The 22,003-nt window shown below is 42.8% G+C and overlaps 1 protein-coding gene across 3 annotated transcripts in view; it reads left to right on the top strand.

Moving 5' to 3' along the window:
* Positions 1-22,003, top strand: part of LOC310726180 (butyrophilin subfamily 1 member A1-like) — a 155,832-nt gene that overhangs the window by 108,020 nt on the left and 25,809 nt on the right. For 2 of the 3 annotated variants that reach the window (XM_083541525.1, XM_083541524.1), the window contains exon 9: positions 3,310-3,872. In XM_083541525.1, the coding sequence (XP_083397651.1) occupies positions 3,310-3,848 (539 nt within the window). In that variant the 3' untranslated portion in view covers positions 3,849-3,872. Of the gene's footprint in view, positions 1-3,309; positions 3,873-22,003 lie in introns of those variants that run through there. The other variant, XM_083541523.1, reaches the window with a different exon arrangement.

The raw sequence follows: 22,003 nt of genomic DNA, 5'->3' as shown, positions 1-22,003 counted from the left end.
TTAGGAAGGGCATCCAGCGTAAAACATGTGCCAAATCAAATATGCGGATCACAAATGAGAATTTCATACCGGATCGGTCGAGGCCCGGGTTAACAACGACTGCCACAGGTATCGTTAGCCGACAGGGTACCGGTGGAAATTGGGCTACTGTTGGCCGAAGGAGGAGAAGGAGAGGAGGAAGGCGTCTACAGAGACGGCAGGAAAAGGAGCAGTGTAGGAGAGGAGAGGTTCGGGTTGGTACTTTAAATGTTGGTACTATGACGGGTAAAGGGAGAGAGATAGCTGATATGATGGAGAGGAGAAAGGTAGATATGTTGTGTGTTCAGGAGACCAAGTGGAAAGGGAGTAAGGCCAGGAACATTGGAGGTGGGTTTAAACTGTTTTATCATGGTGTGGATGGGAAGAGAAATGGTGTAGGGGTGATTCTGAAGGAAGCGTACAGTAAGAGTGTAGTGGAGGTGAAGAGAGTTTCTGATAGGGTGATGATCGTGAAGGTGGAAGTTGAAGGGATGATGATAAATGTCATCAGTGCCTATGCTCCACAAGTTGGCTGTGAGATGGAGGAGAAAGAAAGATTCTGGAGTGAATTAGATGAAGTGGTAGATGGTGTACCTAGGAAAGAACGATTGGTGATTGGGGCAGACTTTAATGGGCATGTAGGTAAAGGGAACAGAGGTGATGAGGAGGTGATGGGTAGGTATGGTTTTAAGGAGAGGAATGTGGAAGGGCAGATGGTGGTAGATTTTGCTAAAAGGATGGAAATGGCAGTGGTGAACACGTATTTTAAGAAGAAGGAGGATCATAGGGTGACGTATAAGAGTGGAGGAAGGTGCACACAGGTGGATTATCTTCTGTGTAGGAGAAGCAACCTGAAGGAGATTGGAGACTGTAAGGTGTTGGCGGGGGACAGTGTAGCTAGACAGCATCGGATGGTGGTCTGTAGGATGGTTTTGGAGGCGAAGAAGAAGAGGAGGAAAGTAAGGTTTGAAAGAAGAATAAGATGGTGGAAACTGAAGGAGGAAGAGTGTAGTGTGAGGTTCAGGGAAGAGGTCAGACAGGGGCTCGGTAGTGGTGAAGAGGTGCCGGATGATTGGGCAACTACTGCAGGAGTGATGAGGGAGGCAGCTAGAAAAGTACTTGGTGTGACATCTGGAAATAGAAAGCAAGACAAGGAGACGTGGTGGTGGAATGAGGAAGTGCAGGAGAGCATTAGGGGAAAGAGGTTGGCAAAACAGAAGTGGGATCGACAGAGTGATGAGAAAAGTAGGCAGGAGTACAAGGAGATGCGGCAGCAGGTTAAAAGGGATGTGGCGAAAGCCAAGGAAAAGGCATATGAGGAACTGTATAAGAGGTTGGACACTAAGGAAGGAGAAAAGGATTTATACCGATTGGCCAGGCAGAGGGACCGAGCTGGGAAGGATGTACTGCAAGTTAGAGCAATAAAGGATGGAGAGGGAAATGTGTTGACTAGTGAGGAGAGTGTGTTGAGAAGATGGAGGGAGTATTTTGAGCAGCTGATGAATGAGGAAAATCAGAGAGAGAGAAGGTTGGAGGATGTGGAGTTGGTGAAGCAGGATGTAGATAGGATTAGTAAGGAGGTAGTGAGAGCAGCGATTAAGAGGATGAAGAATGGAAAGTCGGTTGGACCAGATGACATACCGGTAGAAGCGTGGAGATGTTTAGGAGAGATGGCAGTGGAGTTTTTAACCAGATTGTTTAACAGGATTCTGGAAGGGGAGAGGATGCCGGAGGAATGGAGAAGGAGTGTGCTGGTACCGATCTTTAAGCATAAGGGAGATGTGCAGACCTGCAGTAACTACAGGGGAATTAAGTTGATCAGTCACACCATGAAGTTATGGGAAAGAGTAGTGGAAGCCAGGTTGAGAGAAGAGGTGACCATCTGTGAGCAACAGTATGGTTTCATGCCGAGGAAGAGCACCACAGATGCCTTATTTGCTTTAAGGATGTTGATGGAGAAGTATAGAGAAGGACAGAAGGAGCTGCATTGTGTATTTGTGGATTTAGAGAAAGCGTACGACAGGGTGCCGAGAGAGGAGTTGTGGTATTGTATGAGGAAGTCAGGTGTGTCAGAGAAGTATGTGAGGGTGGTGCAGGACATGTATGAGGACAGTGTGACGGCTGTTAAGTGTGCAGTAGGTACGACAGACTGGTTCAGGGTGAAGGTTGGACTGCATCAAGGACCGGCCCTGAGCCCTTTCCTGTTTGCAGTGGTGATGGACAGGTTGACGGACGAGGTCAGACAGGAGTCTCCCTGGACTATGATGTTTGCAGATGATATTGTGATTTGTGGTGAGAGTAGAGAGCAGGTTGAGAAGAGCCTGGAGAGGTGGAGATATGCGCTGGAGAGAAGGGGAATGAAAGTCAGTAGGAGTAAGACAGAGTACATGTGTGTAAATGAGAGGGAGGGCAGTGGAGTGATGCGGTTGCAGGGAGAAGAGGTGGAGAAGGTGGAGGAGTTCAGGTACCTGGGGTCAACAGTGCAAAGTAATGGAGAGTGTGTTAGGGAAGTAAAGAAAAGAGTGCAGGCAGGGTGGAGTGGGTGGAGAAGAGTGACAGGAGTGATTTGTGATAGAAGAGTATCTGCAAGAATGAAAGGGAAAGTTTATAGGACTGTGGTGAGACCTGCGATGTTGTATGGATTAGAGACAGTGGCATTGAGTAAAAGACAGGAGGTGGAGCTGGAGGTAGCAGAGCTGAAGATGTTGAGGTTTTCGTTGGGAGTGACGAGGATGGACAAGATTAGAAATGAGTTTATTAGAGGGACAGCACATGTAGGATGTTTTGGTGACAAGGTGAGGGAGGCGAGATTGAGATGGTTTGGACATGTGCAGAGAAGGGACATGAATTATATTGGTAGAAAAATGCTGAAGATGGAGCCACCAGGTAGGAGGAAAAGAGGAAGGCCAAGGAGGAGGTTCATGGATGTGGTGAGGGAAGACATGCAGGTAGTTGGTGTAAAAGAGGCAGATATAGAGGACAGGGTGGTATGGAGATGGATGATCCGCTGTGGCGACCCCTAATGGGAGCAGCCGAAAGAAGAAGAAGAAGAAGAGTAGTTCAGCCAGAGTCTCGATTGTATTTATTAGTGTGTGCATGCGTGTGTGGGATGAATGTGTGTGTGCAAAATAGTGTGGAATAAGTGTCATTTTTTTACATAAAAGATGCACCACACACACATTTTATACAATGAAGTATACACATACACCAAAATCAAACACATATACATACACTGCATCTCTGAATAAGTAATTGGTTTTGTTTTAAAATAAAAAAAATTATTTTTCTCAGTGGATGTGATTTTGGATCCTGATACAGCTCATGCTAAACTCATCCTGTCTGACGATGGAAAACAAGTGACACTTGGAGACAGACAACAGAATATTCCTGATTCACTCCTCAGATTTGATTATCCCTCTGTTCTGGGCAAGCAGAGTTACAGCTCAGGAAGATTTTATTATGAGGTGCAAGTAGGAAATAAAACTGAATGGACATTGGGAGTTGTGAAAGAAAACATTGATAGAAAAAATTGGCGTGATCGGAATCCAGAAAGTGGATTCTGGACCATAACACTAAGGAATGTAATTGGATATAGGGCTAATGCTGATCCCCCTGTCCGCCTCACACTGAGAGGGAAGTTGGAAAAGGTGGGGGTGTTTGTGGATTATGAGGAGGGTCTGGTCTGTTTTTATAATGCTAACTCCAGCTCTCTTATCTACTCTTTTACTAAACCGACTTTCACTGAGAAACTCTATCCATACTTCAGTCCTAGGTATAATGAAGGAGGTCAGAATAAGGAGCCAATGACTATCACTGATGTTGCTGAATAAATATCCACTTTACATTCTTTAAAATGTTTAATTATTTATTAGCCCATAATCACTTACTAGTACATATTTAAGCAGTTATAAAAGTAACACATAGTTTTGTAATATGCTTTGTATCCTATTTTAGCAGATTAAAGCCATTACAAGATTTCTAGAATTTATATAAGGACAAATATTAGTCCAGTTACTATATTATTTACTTTGTGTGCAATTTAACTGATTTTTCTCAGAAACTCAGTGACACTTGCAACTTGGAAAGGACAACATAAAAGCTCTTTCACCCAAATCGAATAAATTCTTATTGAGCATTAAAAACATTTTCTTTACCACAAAAATCACATTGCATCGCATTGTAACTCAATCAGAAATATTACTAGTGCATGTAAGAAAAGGTGGGTCTTGCTAAAGACCCTTCACAATATGGAGGATGTTTTTCAAGAATGTATTTATTATCAAATGTTTTCTGACCATATAGACTTTTTTTTTTTTAAGTATGGTCTTAAGGGAAGTAATTAATTTAATGTCTCTGGATTCTGCATGACCCTCACCAAGATAAAGCATGTTATATTATATGAATAAATGAAATGCCTCATTTACCTGAAGTCCTTTATATTCTTATAACACTCGTTCATTTTAACAGCTGAAAGAAAAAATCAGTAACTAAAAAATCACGTTCACAAAGCTCTGAAAGGTTTTGGGGGGGAAAAGGAAAAAACATATATAGAAATGTCAGAAAAAGCATCAAAGAAAGGAATCCAGAAAGGAAAGATAAAAACAGAATTTTCTTTTTTTTATCCTTTTTTACATACATTTTCACACTTAGTCAATTACAAAGAGGGGGCTTTTTTTTTGTTCATATTGCACTTTTCTGCAAGCTGATGTCAATATCATCAAAGCATTTAAGACTTTAATTATTTATACTTTATTTATTAGTTACTTATACTTTTATTTATTTATTTTAGTTTTTCAGTGGTTACACAGTGATTACATACTGTATTTTCTGTTAACACCGCAAAGGAGAAACAGCTGTGAACAAGAGATGTGTGAACATGAACAATAACGAGACAGGGGTGTCAGCATACTAAACACATACACAAGAGACACATGGTCAAAACAAACACACATGACTATATGCACATGGAAGTCTTTATCATTGCAAGCCAGGATACATTTTAAAGAGGCACGTGCATCATGGAATTGAATGGATGGCCAGGTCTTGCTTTCAGGGATGCTGGAAAGAGTGTATTTTGAGCAGGTGATGAATGAGGAAAATGAGAGAGAGAGAGAGGGAGAGAGAGAGAGAGAGAGAGAGAGAGAGAGAGAGAGAAGGTTGGATGGTGTGTAGTTGGTGAATTAGAAAGTGGATAGGATTAGTAAGAAAGAAGTGAGAGCAGCGATTAAGAGGATGAAGAGTAGAAAGTCGGCTGGACCAGATGACATACCGGTAGAAGCATGGAGATGTTTAGGAGAGATTGCAGTGGAGTTTTTAACCAGATTGTTTAACAAGATTTTGGAAGGTGAGAAGATGCCTGAGGAATGGAGAAGGAGTGTGCTGGTACCGATCTTTAAGCATAAGGGAGATGTGCAGACCTGCAGTAACTACAGGGGAATTAAGTTGATCAGTCACACCATGAAGTTATGGGAAAGAGTAGTGGAAGCCAGGTTGAGAGAAGAGGTGACCATCTGTGAGCAACAGTATGGTTTCATGCCGAGGAAGAGCACCACAGATGCCTTATTTGCTTTGAGAATGTTGATGGTGCTTTGAGAATGAGAGTGCCAAGAGAGGAGTTGTGGTATTGTATGAGGAAGTCAGGTGTGTCAGAGAAGTATGTGAGGGTGGTGCAGGACATGTATGAGGACAGTGTGACATCAGTGAAGTGTGCAGTAGGAACAACAGACTGGTTCAAGGTGAAGGTCGGACTGCATCAAGGATCTGCCCTGAGTCCTTTCCTGTTTGCAGTGGTGATGGACAGGTTGATGGACGAGGTCAGACAGGAGTCTCCATGGACTATGATGTTTGCAGATGATATTGTGATTTGTGGTTAGAGTAGTGAGCTGGTTGAGAAGAGCCTGGAGAGGTGGAGGTATGCACTGGAGAGAAGGGGAATGAAAGTCAGTAGGAGTAAGACAGAGTACATGTGTGTGAATGAGATGAAGGGCAGTGGAGTGGTGCAGTTGCAGGGAGAAGAGGTGGAGAAGGTGGAGGAGTTCAGGTACCTGGGGTCAACAGTGCAAAGTAATGGAGTGTGTGTTAGAGAAGTGAAGAAAAGGGTGCAGGCAGGGTGGAGTGAGTGGAGAAGTGTGACAGGAGTGATTTGTGATAGAAGAGTATCTGCAAGAATGAAAGGGAAAGTTTATAGGAATGTGGTGAGACCTGCGATGATGTATGGTTTAGAGACAGTGGCATTGAGTAAAAGACAGGAGGCAGAGCTGGAGGTAGAAGAGCTAAAGTTGTTAAGGTTTTCGTTGGGAGTGACGAGGATGGAAAAGATTAGAAATGAGTTTATTATCAATCAATCAATCAATCAATCAAGCTGTTTTTGTATAGCTCCTTACAGCAACCAAAAGGAGCACAAGGCACTTTCCAGAAAAAAGTAAAAATAACACATTAGACAGTAAAAATATAGGAAATAAAAAAGTTTTCAACTGCGATTTAAAAACACTCAGCACAGTGATGGATCGGATGTGAGCTGGCAGTGCGTTCCACAGCTTTGGTCCCTGGACGGCAAATGACCGACCCCTAAACTTTTTACATCGGAATTTAGGAATGACCAGAGAGGTAAGTCCAGAGGAACGGAGAGTTCTGGCTGGTTGGTAAACTGTTATTAATTCGGTGAGGTAGGCCGGGGCAAGACTGGCTTATACTCCACACTTCACCAAACCGGACACCCTCCGGCCCCTGGCTGCGCCTAGAAATTCTGTCCATAAAAATTATGAACAGAACCGGTGACAAAGGGCAGCCCTGCCAGAGTCCAACATGCACCGGGAACAAGTCTGACTTACTGCCGGCAATGCGAACCAAGCTCCTGCTTCGGGGCGTACAGGGACCGGACAGCCCTTAGTAAAGGACCCCGGACCCCATACTCCCGGAGAACCCTCCACAGGCCGCCACGAGGGACACAGTCGAATGCCTTCTCCAAATCCACAAAACACATGTGGGCTGGTTGGGCAAACTCCCATGAACCCTCCAGCACCCTGTAGAGGGTATAGAGCTGGTCCAGTGTTCCACGGCCTGGACGAAAACCACACTGTTCCTTCTGAATCTGAGGTTCTACTATCGGCCGTATTCTCCTCTCCAGTACCCTGGCATAAACTTTTCCAGGGAGGCTGAGAAGTGTGATCCCCCTATAGTTGGAACACACCCTCCGGTCCCCCTTCTTAAAAAGAGGGACCACCACCCCGGTCTGCCATCCCAGAGGCACTGTCCCCGACCGCCACGCGTTGCTGCAGAGGCGTGTCAGCCAAGACAGACCCACAACATCCAGAGACTTGAGGTACTCAGGGCGGATTTCATCCACCCCCGATGCCTTGCCGCCGAGGAGTTTTTTGACTACCTCGGTGACTTCAGCTTGGGTGATGGACGAGTCCACCTCTGAGCCCTCAGCCTCTGCTTCCTCAATGGAAGATGTGACGGCGGGATTGAGAAGATCCTCGAAGTATTCCTTCCACCGTCCCACGACCTCCCCAGGTGAGGTCAACAGCTCCCCACCTCTACTGTAAACAGCATTGGTAGGGCCCTGCTCCCCTCTCCTGAGGCGCCGGACGGTTTGCCAGAACCTCCTCCCAGGCCCGAGTTTTTGCCTTCACAACCACCCGGGCTGCAGTTCGCTTGGCCTGGCGGTACCCGTCGGCTGCCTCAGGAGTCCCACAAGCCAACCAGGCCCGATAGGACTTGATGGCATCCCTTACTTCCGGTGTCCACCACCAGGTTCGGGGATTGCCGCCTCGACAGGCACCAGAGACCTTACGGCCACAGCTCCGAGTGGCTGCTTCGACAATGAAGGTGGAGAACATGGTCCACTCGGACTCAATATCTCCAGCCTCCCTCGGGATTTGGTCAAAGCTCCGCCGGAGGTGGGAGTTGAAGAACTCTCTGACAGGAGACTCGGTCAAACGTTCCCAGCAGACCCTCACAGTACGCTTGGGTCTGCCGAGTCTGTCCAGCTTCCTCCCTACCCATCGGATCCAACTCACCACCAGGTGGGGATCAGTTGACAGCTCCGCCCCTCTCTTTACCCGAGTGTCCAAGACATACGGCCACAGGTCAGATGAAACGACCACAAAGTCGATCATCGACCTACAACCTAGGGTGTCCTGGTGCCACGTGTACTGATGGACACCCTTATGCTTGAACATGGTGTTCGTTATGGACAAACTGTAACTAGCACAGAAGTCCAATAACTGAACACCGCTCGGGTTCAGATCAGATCAGCCGTTCCTCCCAATCACACCCCTCCAGGTGTCACTGTCGCTGCCCACGTGGGCATTGAAGTCTCCCAGTAGAACAACGGAGTCCCCAGTCGGAGCACTTTCCAGCACCCCTCCCAGAGACCCCAAGAAGGCCGGGTACTCTACACTGCCGTTTGGCCCGTAGGCACACACGACAGTGAGAGACCTATTCCCGACCCGTAGGCGCAGGGAAACGACCCTCTCATTCACCGGGGTAAACTCCAACACATGGCGGCTGAGCTGGGGGGCTATAAGCAAACCCACACCAGCCCGCCGCCTTTCACCATGGGAAACTCCAGAGTGGTGAAGAGTCCATCCTCTCTCAAGGACTGTGGTTCCAGAGCCCAGGCCGTGCGTAGAGGTGATCCCGACTATCTCTAGTCGGAACCTTTCAACCTCACACACATTCTCAGGCTCCTTCCCCACCAGCGAGGTGACATTCCACGTCCCTAGAGCTAGCTTCCGTGTCCAGGGATCGGGTTGTCAAGGCCCCCACCTTCGACTGCCACCCGATCCTCTTCGCACCGGCCCCTTATGGTCCCCCCTGCAGGTGGTGAGCCCACGGGAAGGCGGCCCCACGTCGCTCCTTCCCGTGGGGGAAGGCCCGGCCACCAGGCGCTCGCATACGAGCCCCAACCCCGGGCCTGGCTCCAGGGTGGGGCCCCGGCTTCACCATTTGGAGCCAACTGAGAAGAGAATGATTGAGTCCAATGTAGAGAGCTTTGCAGTAGTCAATCCTCGAGCTGATGAAGGCATGTACAGCTTTTTTGAGGTCAGCTTGGGACAGAAATGGTTTTACCTTGCTGAGGAGTCTTAGCTGGTAAAAGCTCGCCTTCACTAGTGCACTGATCTGTTAACACCCAGGTTGCACACGGTAGGCGCAAACTGAGGTGTTAGAGGACCAAAACTCAGAGAACTGCTGGGTGAGTCCGGGCTAAACAGGATATATTCAGTTTTTGCTTCGTTCAGATGAAGGAAGTTCTGGGAAAGCCACTGTTTAACATCCTGAAGGCAGTTATGAAGAGGGTCCAATGCAAAACTATCACTCAGAATCACAGGAATATAAATCTGGAGGTCGTCAGCATAGAAATGAAATTGAACTTCGTGTTTGGAGATGAGTTGACCAAGTGGCAGCATATAGAGGGAAAACAGAATGGGACCAAGAATAGATCCCTGAGGCACACCAGATGACAGAGGAGCAACCGATGAAGAATGATCATTTAGCACAACTGAGAAAGTTCTGTTAGTTAGGTATGATAAAAACCAACTAAGCACCGCACCCTGCAGACCAACAGCATGCTAAAGATGAGAAATGAGGATGGCATGATCCATGGTGTAAATGCAGCGGTCAGGTCCAGCAACACCAGAACCACAGAGCTTTTTCCATCCAGGGCTCCGAAAATGTCATTGTGGACCCTCAATAACGCTGATTCAGTGCTATGTCTCAACCTAAAGCCAGACTGGAATGTATCACTAATGTCATGCAGTTGAAGGTGAGACTGAAGCTGGGTAAAAAACAAGCTTCTCCATCAACTTCGACAAAAATGACAGGTCAGATATAGGGCGGAAGTTGGATAGTGTGGAGGGATCAAGATTTAGTTTCTTGAGTTATTAGAGGGACAGCCCAAGATATAGGGACAGCCCAAGATTGGGTTTCTTGAGTTATTAGAGGGACAGCCCATGTAGGATGTTTTGGTGACAAGGTGAGGGAGGCGAGATTGAGATGGTTTGGACATGTGCAGAGGAGGGACATAAGTTATATTGGTAGAAGAATGCTATGGATGGAGCCACCAGGTAGGAGGAAAAGAGGAAGGCCAAGGAGGAGGTTTATGGATATGGTGAGGGAAGACATGCAGGTAGTTGGTGTGAAAGAGGCAGATGTAGAGGACAGGGTGGTATGGAGACGGATGATCCGCTGTGGCGACCTCTAATGGAAGCAGCCAAAAGAAGAAGAAGATTTTAAATCTGTTCCTGGTACAACATTAACAAGTAAACAAGTCACTTTAAACTATCTTAATTGTAGGCATTTCTAATAGAAGGGTGTTTATTCTCACATTAATTAACCATAATCATATATTTTTTAAGTTATTTTATCAAAGAAAAGCAACCATTATAAAAAAGTTTATATTAAAATTATTTTAATGAATTGCAATAAGAGTTGTTAATATGATGAATTATATTTATCTTTTGAAACAGACTGAACTATCAATAATTTATATATATATATATATATATATATATATATATATATATATATATATATATATATATATATATATATATATATATAAAAGGTCATACAATTTGTAATAAATAATTATACATTTATTTAGTCTTGGTTTCCTCATGAGGAGATTGTTGAAGAGCATGTGCTTAAGTGTTCTGTTTAAAACTGGCAGTCATCTTATCAATCGTGGCCTTTCATTTATTTATAATTTTTATTATAAAGAAAAATATAAGATTTAAATTAACTTAAATCAACACCAAAATAATTTGTTGAGCTGTAAATTAAAATGTAAATTTGCCATCTTTGCTGACAAAGTTAAAAAGTAGGGTTAAAAGATTTACTTCTGTCAGTCAGGAAAGGTCAGGAGTCATACATTAGATTCACTTTTAAATCTATTTATAGAGTCTTCATGAATAAATCTCAACTGGTGTTGACTGACAAGGAAATGAAAATTTAAATGCGTTATTGTGAAAATGACGAAAATAAAATAGTTTTATTATGTTTTCAATTTTGTTGAACTTAGTATAATGTTTTAATTGACAATTAATTTGTTAGACTATAGACATAATGTCCTCCATTTGTTTCTTTTTTTCTTTATTTAGTGCTCATGTGGTGAAGGGAGTATGCCACCGCCTTGTGGGGGATATTTATACTTAACTAAGGAAGACTAAGTGAGCAACGCGATCCTAGTCCCCCCACCCAATGCTTTTAGTCTTTATACAAGTATTATTTGTATGTTGTGCCTATCGTGTTGCAATATGTGAATACTCTAGACGTGGTGAGGTGGGTTTCAGGATTTATTTTATGCACGGAGGCCACCTGAAGAATGTGTATGCAGAATACCCAGAAAGTAAATGTAGCTGACTGCAAAACCCACCCTCCCCACATCTAACAGGACAGGTAAGATGCCCCCACTCCTCAGTATAAGTGAGACAAAATTAGTGCAAACAGTTTTGACTTAACTAAACTTTCATTTATTTTAACTAAATGGAGTTCAAGCTCAGCCACAAGAAAAATACAATAAAAATGTAGAAAACAATTAAGGGCAAATTAACAAATTTGTGACTGTTTCAGTTAAATCACATACAACAGATTACAATTTGTCCCTTTTGTTTTAACCACAAGGGACAGTTCCCATACACAATCCGTTCATTTAGACCCTCAACGAAATTCATTTCAAGGTTAAATTCAATTCACTTACAAAACAAAAATTCACTTTGACTCAGTTCAAAAATAATCCAAGCGTTTTTTTAGGGTGAAAATAAAGAAAAATAGATTTACAGAAAATGAAGAAAAATAGATTTTAGGTGGTGGCTCCAGCGGTTAAGGCGCTGGGTTACCGATCGGACGGTAAGGCGTTCAAGCCCCGGTATCGCCAAGCTGCCACTCTTGGGCCCTTGAGCAAGGCCCTTAACCATCTATGCTCCAGGGTACCCTTACGAGAAAAATAAATCAAGGACCGTGACGTCGGAGTGACGTGGGGCCGCCTTCCCGTAGGCTCACCACCTGCAGGAGGGACCGTAAGGGACCGGTGCTGAGAGGATCGGGCAGCAGTCGAAGGCGGGGGTCTTGACAACCCGATCCCTGGACACGGAGGAGTGTCTAGGGAATCTGCTTAGACTGCTGCCCCCACGACCCGAAATACTCATAGTCTCTCATAGTCCATGAAAGAGCGAAAAATAAAAGATATGAGTACCCTTTGCAGGAAAATTCACAATTCAACAAGGTTTTGCAACTTACACTTTCGTTCTTTACACTCACAGAAGAGGAAAAAATGTCTTGTGAATCAGACTGTGTACAGAGCAGCCCATCCCCTTCCTACAGCTACAGACTGCAGTGACGATTTACTGCGACAGTGATGAGAGACTCGAGAAAGGAGTGTTTAGTTTCACATTTGCAGTACCGGGGCCTTTAAATCGAAATCACGACGAACAAAGCAAACGGATTTCTTTAGCGTCTTTTTTACTGTATTTCAGAGATGCTTTTGTGTGTGATTCTGCCGATTCTTTTCAGCGTTATGGAAACTAAAGCAGGTATGAGGTATCTCTTTCTCTCTCACACACACACACACACACACACACACACACACACACACACACACACACACACACATACACACACACACACGTGTTCGTGTGTGGGTAAGATCTCTTTTCTCAAAGCCAAGGATATAATTTATAACGGATATAATTTAAAATGCAGTTAAGTACAAAAGTTCAAACAAAACATATATAAGTACAAATAAAATTACAGATTTAAAAAAACTACTAGAAGACAAAAGAAATATGCTTCTTTCCACCTCTGGTTGTTTACACCAAAATCTTTTGTATAATGACCAAAATAGAAACTTCTGCATAGAAATACTCGCTTATCATCTTTACTATGTGGTTGATAACAAGGAAAATCAGTCATAGATCAACTATTTTGTTGAAAGAATTGTATGAACGGTAATATTATTCACACTTTAATGTTACTTTGGAACTTTTGTCCTCAGAAATATTTCTAAAGGTTTTATTGTTGGCCATTCACCATCTGTGAAGTTTGTGAACTACCAATCATATGTTTTGGTCCTAAGCTCAGTATAAATTTAGATATTGAAACTAGAGCAGAGCGCGCGCACACACACACACACACACACACACACACACAGACTACTGTATATCACCCCTCAGCTTAAGCTCATGTTATATGATCTAGCCCAGGGGTGTTAAAATCAGGCCAAATCTGGCCCGCGGTGTAACTATATTTGGCCTGCCAGGTCATATCAAATGTGTATTAGAGCTGGCCTGCCAGTATATAGCGCATACACCTCTAATACTACAAATCCTAGAATGCTTTGTTAGTGCGTTGGCGCATCAGTCAAGACCGCTGAAAAACTCTGCGTACTCATCACTGAATTTACTCCATGATTTACCGACTTTGAAGCTCAGAAATGCAGATTTGAATTGCTCAGTAATCCGTTTGTGGTTGATGTGGAAAGCGCACCAACCAACCTCCAAATGGAGCTGATTGAACTCCAGTGTAGAGACACGCTCAAGTCAAAATACACCTCTGTGTGTGCTGCACAGTTTCCATGTTTCCTCCCTGACACACTGCACCAACTCCGTGCCCAAGCTGCTCAAATCCTCTCCGTGTTCACCAGCACATATCTGTGTGAACAACTGTTCTCTTTAATGAAGATGAACAAAACACCACTCAGGAGTCTCACTGATGAACACCTTCACTCAATCCTAAAGATTTCCTCAGCTGAGAGCCTAACCCCAGACATTGATGCACTTGCATATAAGAAGAGATGCAGGTATCTGACTTCAACCAATGTGCATCAGAGTAAATCAGAGTGTAGTAAACTGAGCTTTAATGAATGTTGTCTTTATGCACTTTTTCTACTCCAAGGCATGAACTGTTAATGGTTGAAAGATTGTTTTTTTTTTTTTAATTGAAGGAAATTATATATAATTATTTTTGGTTTTGTTGTTGGCCTGTAAAAAAAGATTTACATTAAAAAAGTAATTAGAAAGGCTATAGATAGAGAGAGACATAATAGGAAATGAATACCATTGATGTGTGTTTTATTTCAAATTAAATTTTTCTTGTGTTTATAATATTAAACTATGGTTGTTCCAGATTCAATGTTTATGCAAAACTAAAGTTTGAAATATAAAAATGGTTCAAAATTACACATATGGAGAGATGGAAAACATGCATAATTGCAGTACATTTTTCAATAAATATTGAGATTGGCCCACTGTGAATTTTAGTTTGACACCCCTAATCTAGTCACATCATTCTTTACTCACAATTGTTTCTTGTCACTGCAAATTAGCACACCTACATGAGATTGAGTTTCTCAATGTGTTGGCCAAGTTTTTGTTTAAGCTTTAATGTTCATGTATGTGTCTCAGTGATATCGTCTTCTTTTTTTTCAACTGCTCTGATTAGGGGTCGCCACAGCAGATCATCCATACATCTTCATACATCATCCATACATCTCCATCATTCATCTCCATACCAGCCTGTCCTCTGCATCTGCCCCTTTAAACCTGGTGGCTCCATCCTCAGAATTATTTTACCGATATACCCCATGTCCCTCCTCTGAACATGACCAAACCACCTCAATTATGCCTCTGCCATCTTGTCTCAAAAATGTGCTACATGCACAGTCCATCTAATAAACTAATTTATAATCCTGTCCATCCTCGTCACTGCCAATGAAAGCATCTTCAACTCTGCTACATCCAGCTCCACCTCCTGTTTTTTTGTAAATGACACTGTTTCTAAACTATACAACATAGCAGGTCTCACCACAGTCCTATAAACTTTCCCTTATACTCTTGCAGATACTCTTCTATCACAGATCACTTCTGCCACTCTTCTCCACCCACTCCACCCTGCCAGCACTCTTTCCTTCACTTCTTTAACACACTCTCCATTACTTTGCAATGTTGACCCCAGGCATTTAAACTTATTCACCTTCCCGACCTCAAATATTTACATTTGCAGCATTTAGCAGACGCCCTTGTCCAGAGCAATGTACAAAAGTGCTTTAAATCTCTATTAATGAATAAATCTACACTGGTATGCTAGGTTACTTCAGTTTTCAAGTTTACAACTGTCACAGATAGACCAGGCATCAAATCACCGGGAGTAAAACAGAATGTCTTTTTTGTTTAAACATGCAAACACACGAGAGTTTAAGATGTGACTGGAGCAGCTGGAACACTTAACTGTGGGCTTCCTGGGGCACATGATGGCCCATGATAGAGCTTTCCCAGTTAGTAGGGAGATTAGGAAAGCGACCTTGGAGCGTTCAGTGGGGAATCTGGCAGTTTGCACCTAAACGTAGAGACGGACGTGTCCCAGAAAGCGGCTGCACTCGGCAGCTTCACCAGAAGTGCCATTGGGCTGTAGGAGGCGAGCGGTGCAGCTGCACTAGTGTGCGCTGGAACCGTTGCGAATGCCTCCTGGAGAGCGGCGGCGAGGTCCTTGATTGGATCCGAGATGTGAGCCGGTTGGGGATCCATCACGGTGAGTTTTTAAGGTCCGATCTTCTGTTACGGATAGACCAGGCATCAGAAATCGGGAGTAAAACAGAATGTCTTTATTTAGTTTAAACATGCAAACACACGAGAGTTTGAGATGTGACTGTAGCAGATGGAACTTAAATGTGGGCTTCCTGCGAAGCATAGCCAGAAGCATGGAAATGATCTATAGTAGTAACCTGTAGATCGGATCCTGAGTAAGGGGGAATAGGGACCTTATAAAGTGGACTGGTAAATGAAGGACAGGTATTGGTGATTAGACAGGTTTAGGTGATTAGTAGGAGGGAGAGGCTGAACGAGAGTGTGAGCATTGGAGGGAGGCGTGACTGGTGGTTCCCTGACAACTCTGTTGAGAGTTTTTATTTTTTAACAAAGCAAGATTGGAAAGTGATAGTTTAAGTGTTTCAGGAAGAGTTAGGTTTTCACCCAATGTTCGAAGACATACTCCTATGCCAGGGAGATACTCCTATGCCAGGGACTCCTGTTTGGACATCTAGGGGAAGTTCATTCCACCACTTTGGTCCCTTTTTGGCCTTGCAGGCAAGCATTAGTTTTTTCGTTTTATCGGATATGTGCAGCTAGTGGAAGCCAGAGGAGGGAGTACAGCAGTGGGTTGGTGTGGGAGAACTTGTACAGGTTGAACACAAGTCGCACAGCTGCATTTTGGATCATTTGCTGTGTACGAATAGCGTTCAGAGGTAGACCTGTCAGGATCTTCCGGGCATACGGTGCGCACATCTGGGTCGGCGGCCATCTTGCAGTTTTTCCTGCGCCACACTGTATATAAGGACATCTAGACTTTAGCTCAGGGTCAGATTATCTCACCCGCTTCCTAGTCCCTGAGAATACTCTTGCCACACTGCCTGCTCTGAATTCTGTTCCTGTTCCTGTTCCTGTTCCTTTACCTGTATCTGTACCTGTACCTGTTCCTGTTTCTGTACCGGTTTCCCTGATCGTCACCCTGACCCCTGTTCTGCTTTACCTTCCTTGTTCTGTTTTGGACTCTAAACTGTATTTGTTTTTTGTGTTTTTGCTCTGCCTATTTTGCTCTGTTTGCCGGCTCTCTGAATTTTGACTGTTTTTTGAATTTCGAGACCATTCAGTGCTTTATATGTCATTAATAGATTTTATAATCAATGCAAGATTTGATGGGGAGCCAGTGTAGACTGATTAAAACAGGGGTAATCTGGTCATACTGTATATTTCTAGATCTGGTATAGATGCTTGCTGCTGCATTCTGAATTAACTGAAGTTTATTTATGCACTTCCTAGAATATCCAGACAGGAAAGCATAACAGTAGTCTAATCCAAATCTAACTAAAGCATGAACTAGTTTTTTTGCATCCTTTAATGACATTATATTTCTTATTTTTAAGGTAAAAAAACCCTTAAAAAAAGGAAGAACTGGATTAGATGTTGGGACCACTACCACTGCACAGTATGTTGTATATTACTGTATATACCATATAGTTTTCCCTACTGCACCTTCTGTACATTAATCACCCTCATCCCTGTATATATCTACCTCAGACTCTATTTAGAATCAGGTTTATTGGCCAAGTGTGTTGACACACACAAGGAATTTGGTTCCAGCTGTTAGTGACTCTCAAAGTACAGACATAAATAACAATATAGATTCAGCTTGGACTATACAAGACAAAACAGACAACACAGACAATGTGAGACAATAAAGACAGTACTTTTAAATACAAAGTATTAAATAGGAATACAGATCAGTAATGTACATAAAGTGTGAGTGCATGGAAGTGCAAATAACAGTATTGTGCTTCAGGTATGATAAAGAGTTTACTTTAGAACTTTGTACAATATACAGCAGCAATAGTGTGTGTAACATATATGGATGATGTGATGACTGAAAGTTCTAATAAGGCAGTATTTATAGATATAAAGCAGGGAATATTATTAAGGTGAGTTATTAATGAGGGTGATTGCCTGGGGAAAGAAACTGTTCCTGTGTCTCTCAGTTTTGGTAAACAAAGTTCTGTAGTGCCTGCCAGAAGGCACGAGCTGTTTCCAGGGTGTGAAGAGTCAGTAGTGATATCTCCTGCCCAGTTTCTGGTCCTTGTATGGTACAAGTCCTGAGGAGTGGGCAGGGAAGCACCAGTGATTGTTTTCTGATGTTTTAACTGTATGCTGCAGTCTGTTCCTGTCCTGTTTTGTTGCTGCTCCAAACCAGATGGTGATGGATGAGCACAGGACAGATTCAATAACTGCACTGTAGAACTGCATCAACAGCTCCTGTGGCAGACCGAACTTTCTTAATTGGCATAGAAAGTACATCCTCTGCTGGGCATTTTTGAAAATGGGGTTTATGTTGGACTCCTATTTCAGGTCTTGGGAAATATTAGGGCCCAGAAAGTTCTCGACAGCTGACACAGGGCTTTTAGATATTGTGGGGGGAGTAGTGTTGAGTGGTATTTCCTAAAGTCCACTATCATCTCCACAGTTTTGAGTGTGTTTAGCTCTAGGTTGCTCTGACTGCACCATAGCACCAGCCGCTTCACCTCCTGCTCATATGCAGACTCGTCGCCATCTTGGAGTTCGATGAGCTTGGTGTCATCTGCAAATTTCAGGAGTTTAACAGTTGGATCACTTGATGTGCAGTCGTTCGTATATAGGGAGAATAGCAGTGGGGAGAGGACACATCCCTGAGCAGTGACAGTGCTGACTGTCCGAATACCGGAGCTAATACCTCCCAGTCTCACCTGTTGTTTCCTGCCTGTCAGGAAGCTGGTGATCCACTGACAGATGGCATGGGGTATAGTAAGCTTTAGGAGTTTGGAGTGGAGAATTCCTGAAATTATTGTATTGAAAGCCGAACTGAAGTCGACAAACAGAATCCTGGCATATGTTCCTGGGCAGTCAAAGTTGTTGACTGCGTCATCCACTGATCTGTTTGCTTGGTAGTCAAACTGTAGGGGATCAAGCAGCTGTTCTGTCACCTTCATTAGGTGGGCCAATACCAGCTGCTCAAAGGTCTTTGTGACAACAGATGTCAGAGCGATAGGCCTGTAGTCATTCAGTCCAGTAATGGAGGGTTTCTTGGGGACCGGGCTGATTGTGGAGCGTTTTAAGCAGGAGGGGACCTCACACAGCTCCAGTGATCTGTTGAAGATATAGGTGAAGATAGGAGCCAGTTGGTCAGAACATGCTTTGAGACAGGAGGGGGAGACACCGCCTGGACCGGGAGCTTTCCTTGTCTTCTATCTCTGAAAATGCTGATTCACATCCTCTTCAAAAAACGTGAGCGCAACTTGAGCTGGAAGGAGTTGTTAGAGGGTTTTCCCAGAGGTGTGATGGGGGGCAGACAGTAGTCTGGGTTGGATGAGAAGTCTGAAGATATTGTTTTCAAACCTGCAGTAGAATGTGTTGAGGTCATCAACCAGGTCTTTGTTTGCTTCAGTGGGGATGGGTGGTCTCCTGTAGTTTGTGAGTTTTATCTACTGTTATATATTGTATAACTTTAAATATTTGTTAACTGTGAAAAAACTGTTAAATATTGTATAACAGTTTTATCTACTGTTATCTATTGTAAATAGGCCACTAATGCACTTCTGGTTAGATGCTAACTGCATTTCATTGGTTCTGTACATGTTCCTTGCACATTGACAGTAAAGTTAATCTAATCTAATTTAATTTAATGTTGGAATCCATGTTTCCCCTCAACAAATCGCAACTCCCCAGTACCAGCAGCACTCATGCTGCCCCAGACCATGATGCTACCACTACCATGCTTGGCTGTAGGCCAGACACGATTTTCTTGGTTCTCCTCACCAGGGCGTCATGACACATGCTGGACATCATCTAAGCCAAACAAGATTATCTTTGTCTCATCAGACCGTAGGACATAGATCCAGTATTTCATGCTTTTGGACAGGTTGTCTTCAGCCAACTGTTTGTAGGCTTTCTTGTTAGCCAGCTTCAGAAGAGGCTTCCTTCTGGGATAGTGGCCAGGCAAACTAACTTGTTGCAGTGTGTGGCATTTCTTCTAAACACTGACTAGCAGTCTTTCCACTTCTTCATCCTCTAAAGTAATGCTGGCAGCACTCATGCATCTGTATTTTCAAAACTAACTTCTGCACTTGACGCACAGCACGAGGACTCAACTTCTTAGAATGAACCTTGAAAGGCCTGTTCTGAGTGGAATCTGTTTTGGAAAACCTCTGTATGACACTGGCCAAGGTACTGTAACCCAGTGTCAGGGTTTTACCGAACTTTTTATAGCCTAGGCCATCTTCGTAAAGAGCAACAGTTCTAATTCTAAAATCTCAAGCTGCACATTGACAAGTCTAAAATATATCCAAGTTCTACTTATAAACAATTGTCAAATAAGTTCTCCCTTTAGAAGATATACTAAAATGTTTGCTGAAATGTGCGGGGTGTACTCACTTTTGTGCGATTCTGGCGATTCTGGCCTCCATAACCCTAACATACCTATACACTAGTTTACCAATCAGGACAGGCAGCGTAAGACAAGTCTCTTTGTACATTGTATATAAATAAATGTCACTCGCTTGAAGTGCAACCAGTTAATGTTACCATTTAGATGTGGGTCCCCACCCTCTGAAAACATGAAGAGTCTGTGAACAGTGATGAACAAAATCCGCAAAACCTTTCTGCATGCTGACCTCGTGGTGCCAAAACCAAGACCCCCAGGGCCCTGTTCTGATTTTCTTGTAGAATTTGTGGATTTTATATTAAACCTACCTTTTTTTAGAGACGTTTTACTATTTATTACAATTCAATAAATCAGAATGTCATAGGACTCACTTATAGTGTGATTTAATACTAATATTTAATTAAATATGAAAAATATATTCTTAATTCCACAGTCGAAAGGTATTTTAGATCATTATCTCGTCTATTTTATCTCTACCTCAGTCATAGCATATGTACTTCACCATGTTACTATGTTAAATGTTGTCATTGATATTGACATTGATTGGATCACCATCTGACCCCACAGAGCTCGACTGGCCTACTGAATGTCTAGAATCAGTGTTCTGATACACTCCAAACAATGTAGCTCCCCTTAAAATTAAAATGATTAGAGAGAAAAATAATTGCACCATATTATAACTTGGAAATTCGAACATGAATGGTGTCAAACTAAATGAATAGCTAGTATTGTTGCTAGATCAACATTTTCCTCTGCTCAAATAGAAGATAATAGATTTTTATTCAGTACTGTGGCTAAATTAACTGGGAGTAAAAGCCTGTACTAACAAGCACTGTGATGTGGCAGTGATGATTTCATTAACTTTTTCAATGATATTATTGAAAATATCAGGCAACAAATTCAGACTATTAATTTACAATCAAACTATTTTATAAATAATACTGTAGATATCAGTATAATTATAACAGATCATCAGTTACAAAGTGTTACTCCCATTTGAGAGAATTGGTGTTGCTTAATTTCAGAAGTACTTGAAACTGTTCTAAAAATAATACATTCTTCAAATAGCATTGGTTATGGGTCTTAGTCTTTAAAATTAGCAGTTATGCTCACACCTACATAGAAATAACATTTATAAAATGTATCAGTCAGGATATAGACCTAATCAAAGCATAGAGACAGTGCTGGTTAAAGTGGTAAATGAACTGCTGTTGGCCTCTGATCAGGGTGGTGTCTCCCTGCTTGTGCTGATTTATCTTAGAGCAGCATCTGACACAATTTCTAATATTATCCTTGTTGCTAAACTAGAAAATGTTGTTGGAATAAAGAGAACAGTCTCCTTGCTTAGACCTTATTTGACTGATCATTATTAGTTTGTTGTTGTAAATTGTGAGTTCTATACATTCACTCAGGTAAAGTTTGGTGTTTTGTAAGTATCTGTCTTAGGGTGCTGATTTTTTCTTTATATGTGAAATTATTAATAAACAAGGTATTAGCTTCAATTCATGATGTAACGTCTGGCACAGGTCATTTAGATTTCATGTCCCAGGCATTCCTTTTAACCCTTGACATCTGCTTTTCAATCAAAGGATGAGCACCATCGCTTACACTTTTACTGAAAGTTTGTATACCACAGTGTCATACCCCCGGAATACACGAGGCAGGACAAACCCTGACCTCTCCAGCTGACTTCAATGCAGCATTCAACTGATAACACAAGCCAGTCTCTATACCTTACACAGAACATACACACACACACACACACACACACACACTCACCCCCCCGAAAGCCAGATAACCTTCACAGAGTCTTCACAGGGAACCTCAAACCATAAAACAATTCACTCTCCAAACTCGGCCCCAGTACATCTGTTTGTGACACACACACACACACACATATACAGACACACACACCAAAAGGGAGCATTCTTTTATTAAATAAATAATAAATAGAATGTCCCACTTCACATGACACAAACATACATCTTGTATGTATCTTCTCCTGCAAATAAACTAAGTGTTT

This window comes from Silurus aristotelis, assembly GCF_946808225.1.
Source record: "Silurus aristotelis genome assembly, chromosome: 5".
Lineage (NCBI taxonomy): Eukaryota > Metazoa > Chordata > Actinopteri > Siluriformes > Siluridae > Silurus > Silurus aristotelis.
Note: the sequence above shows the minus strand (reverse complement) of the source record. Positions and strands in the feature narration are given on the sequence as shown.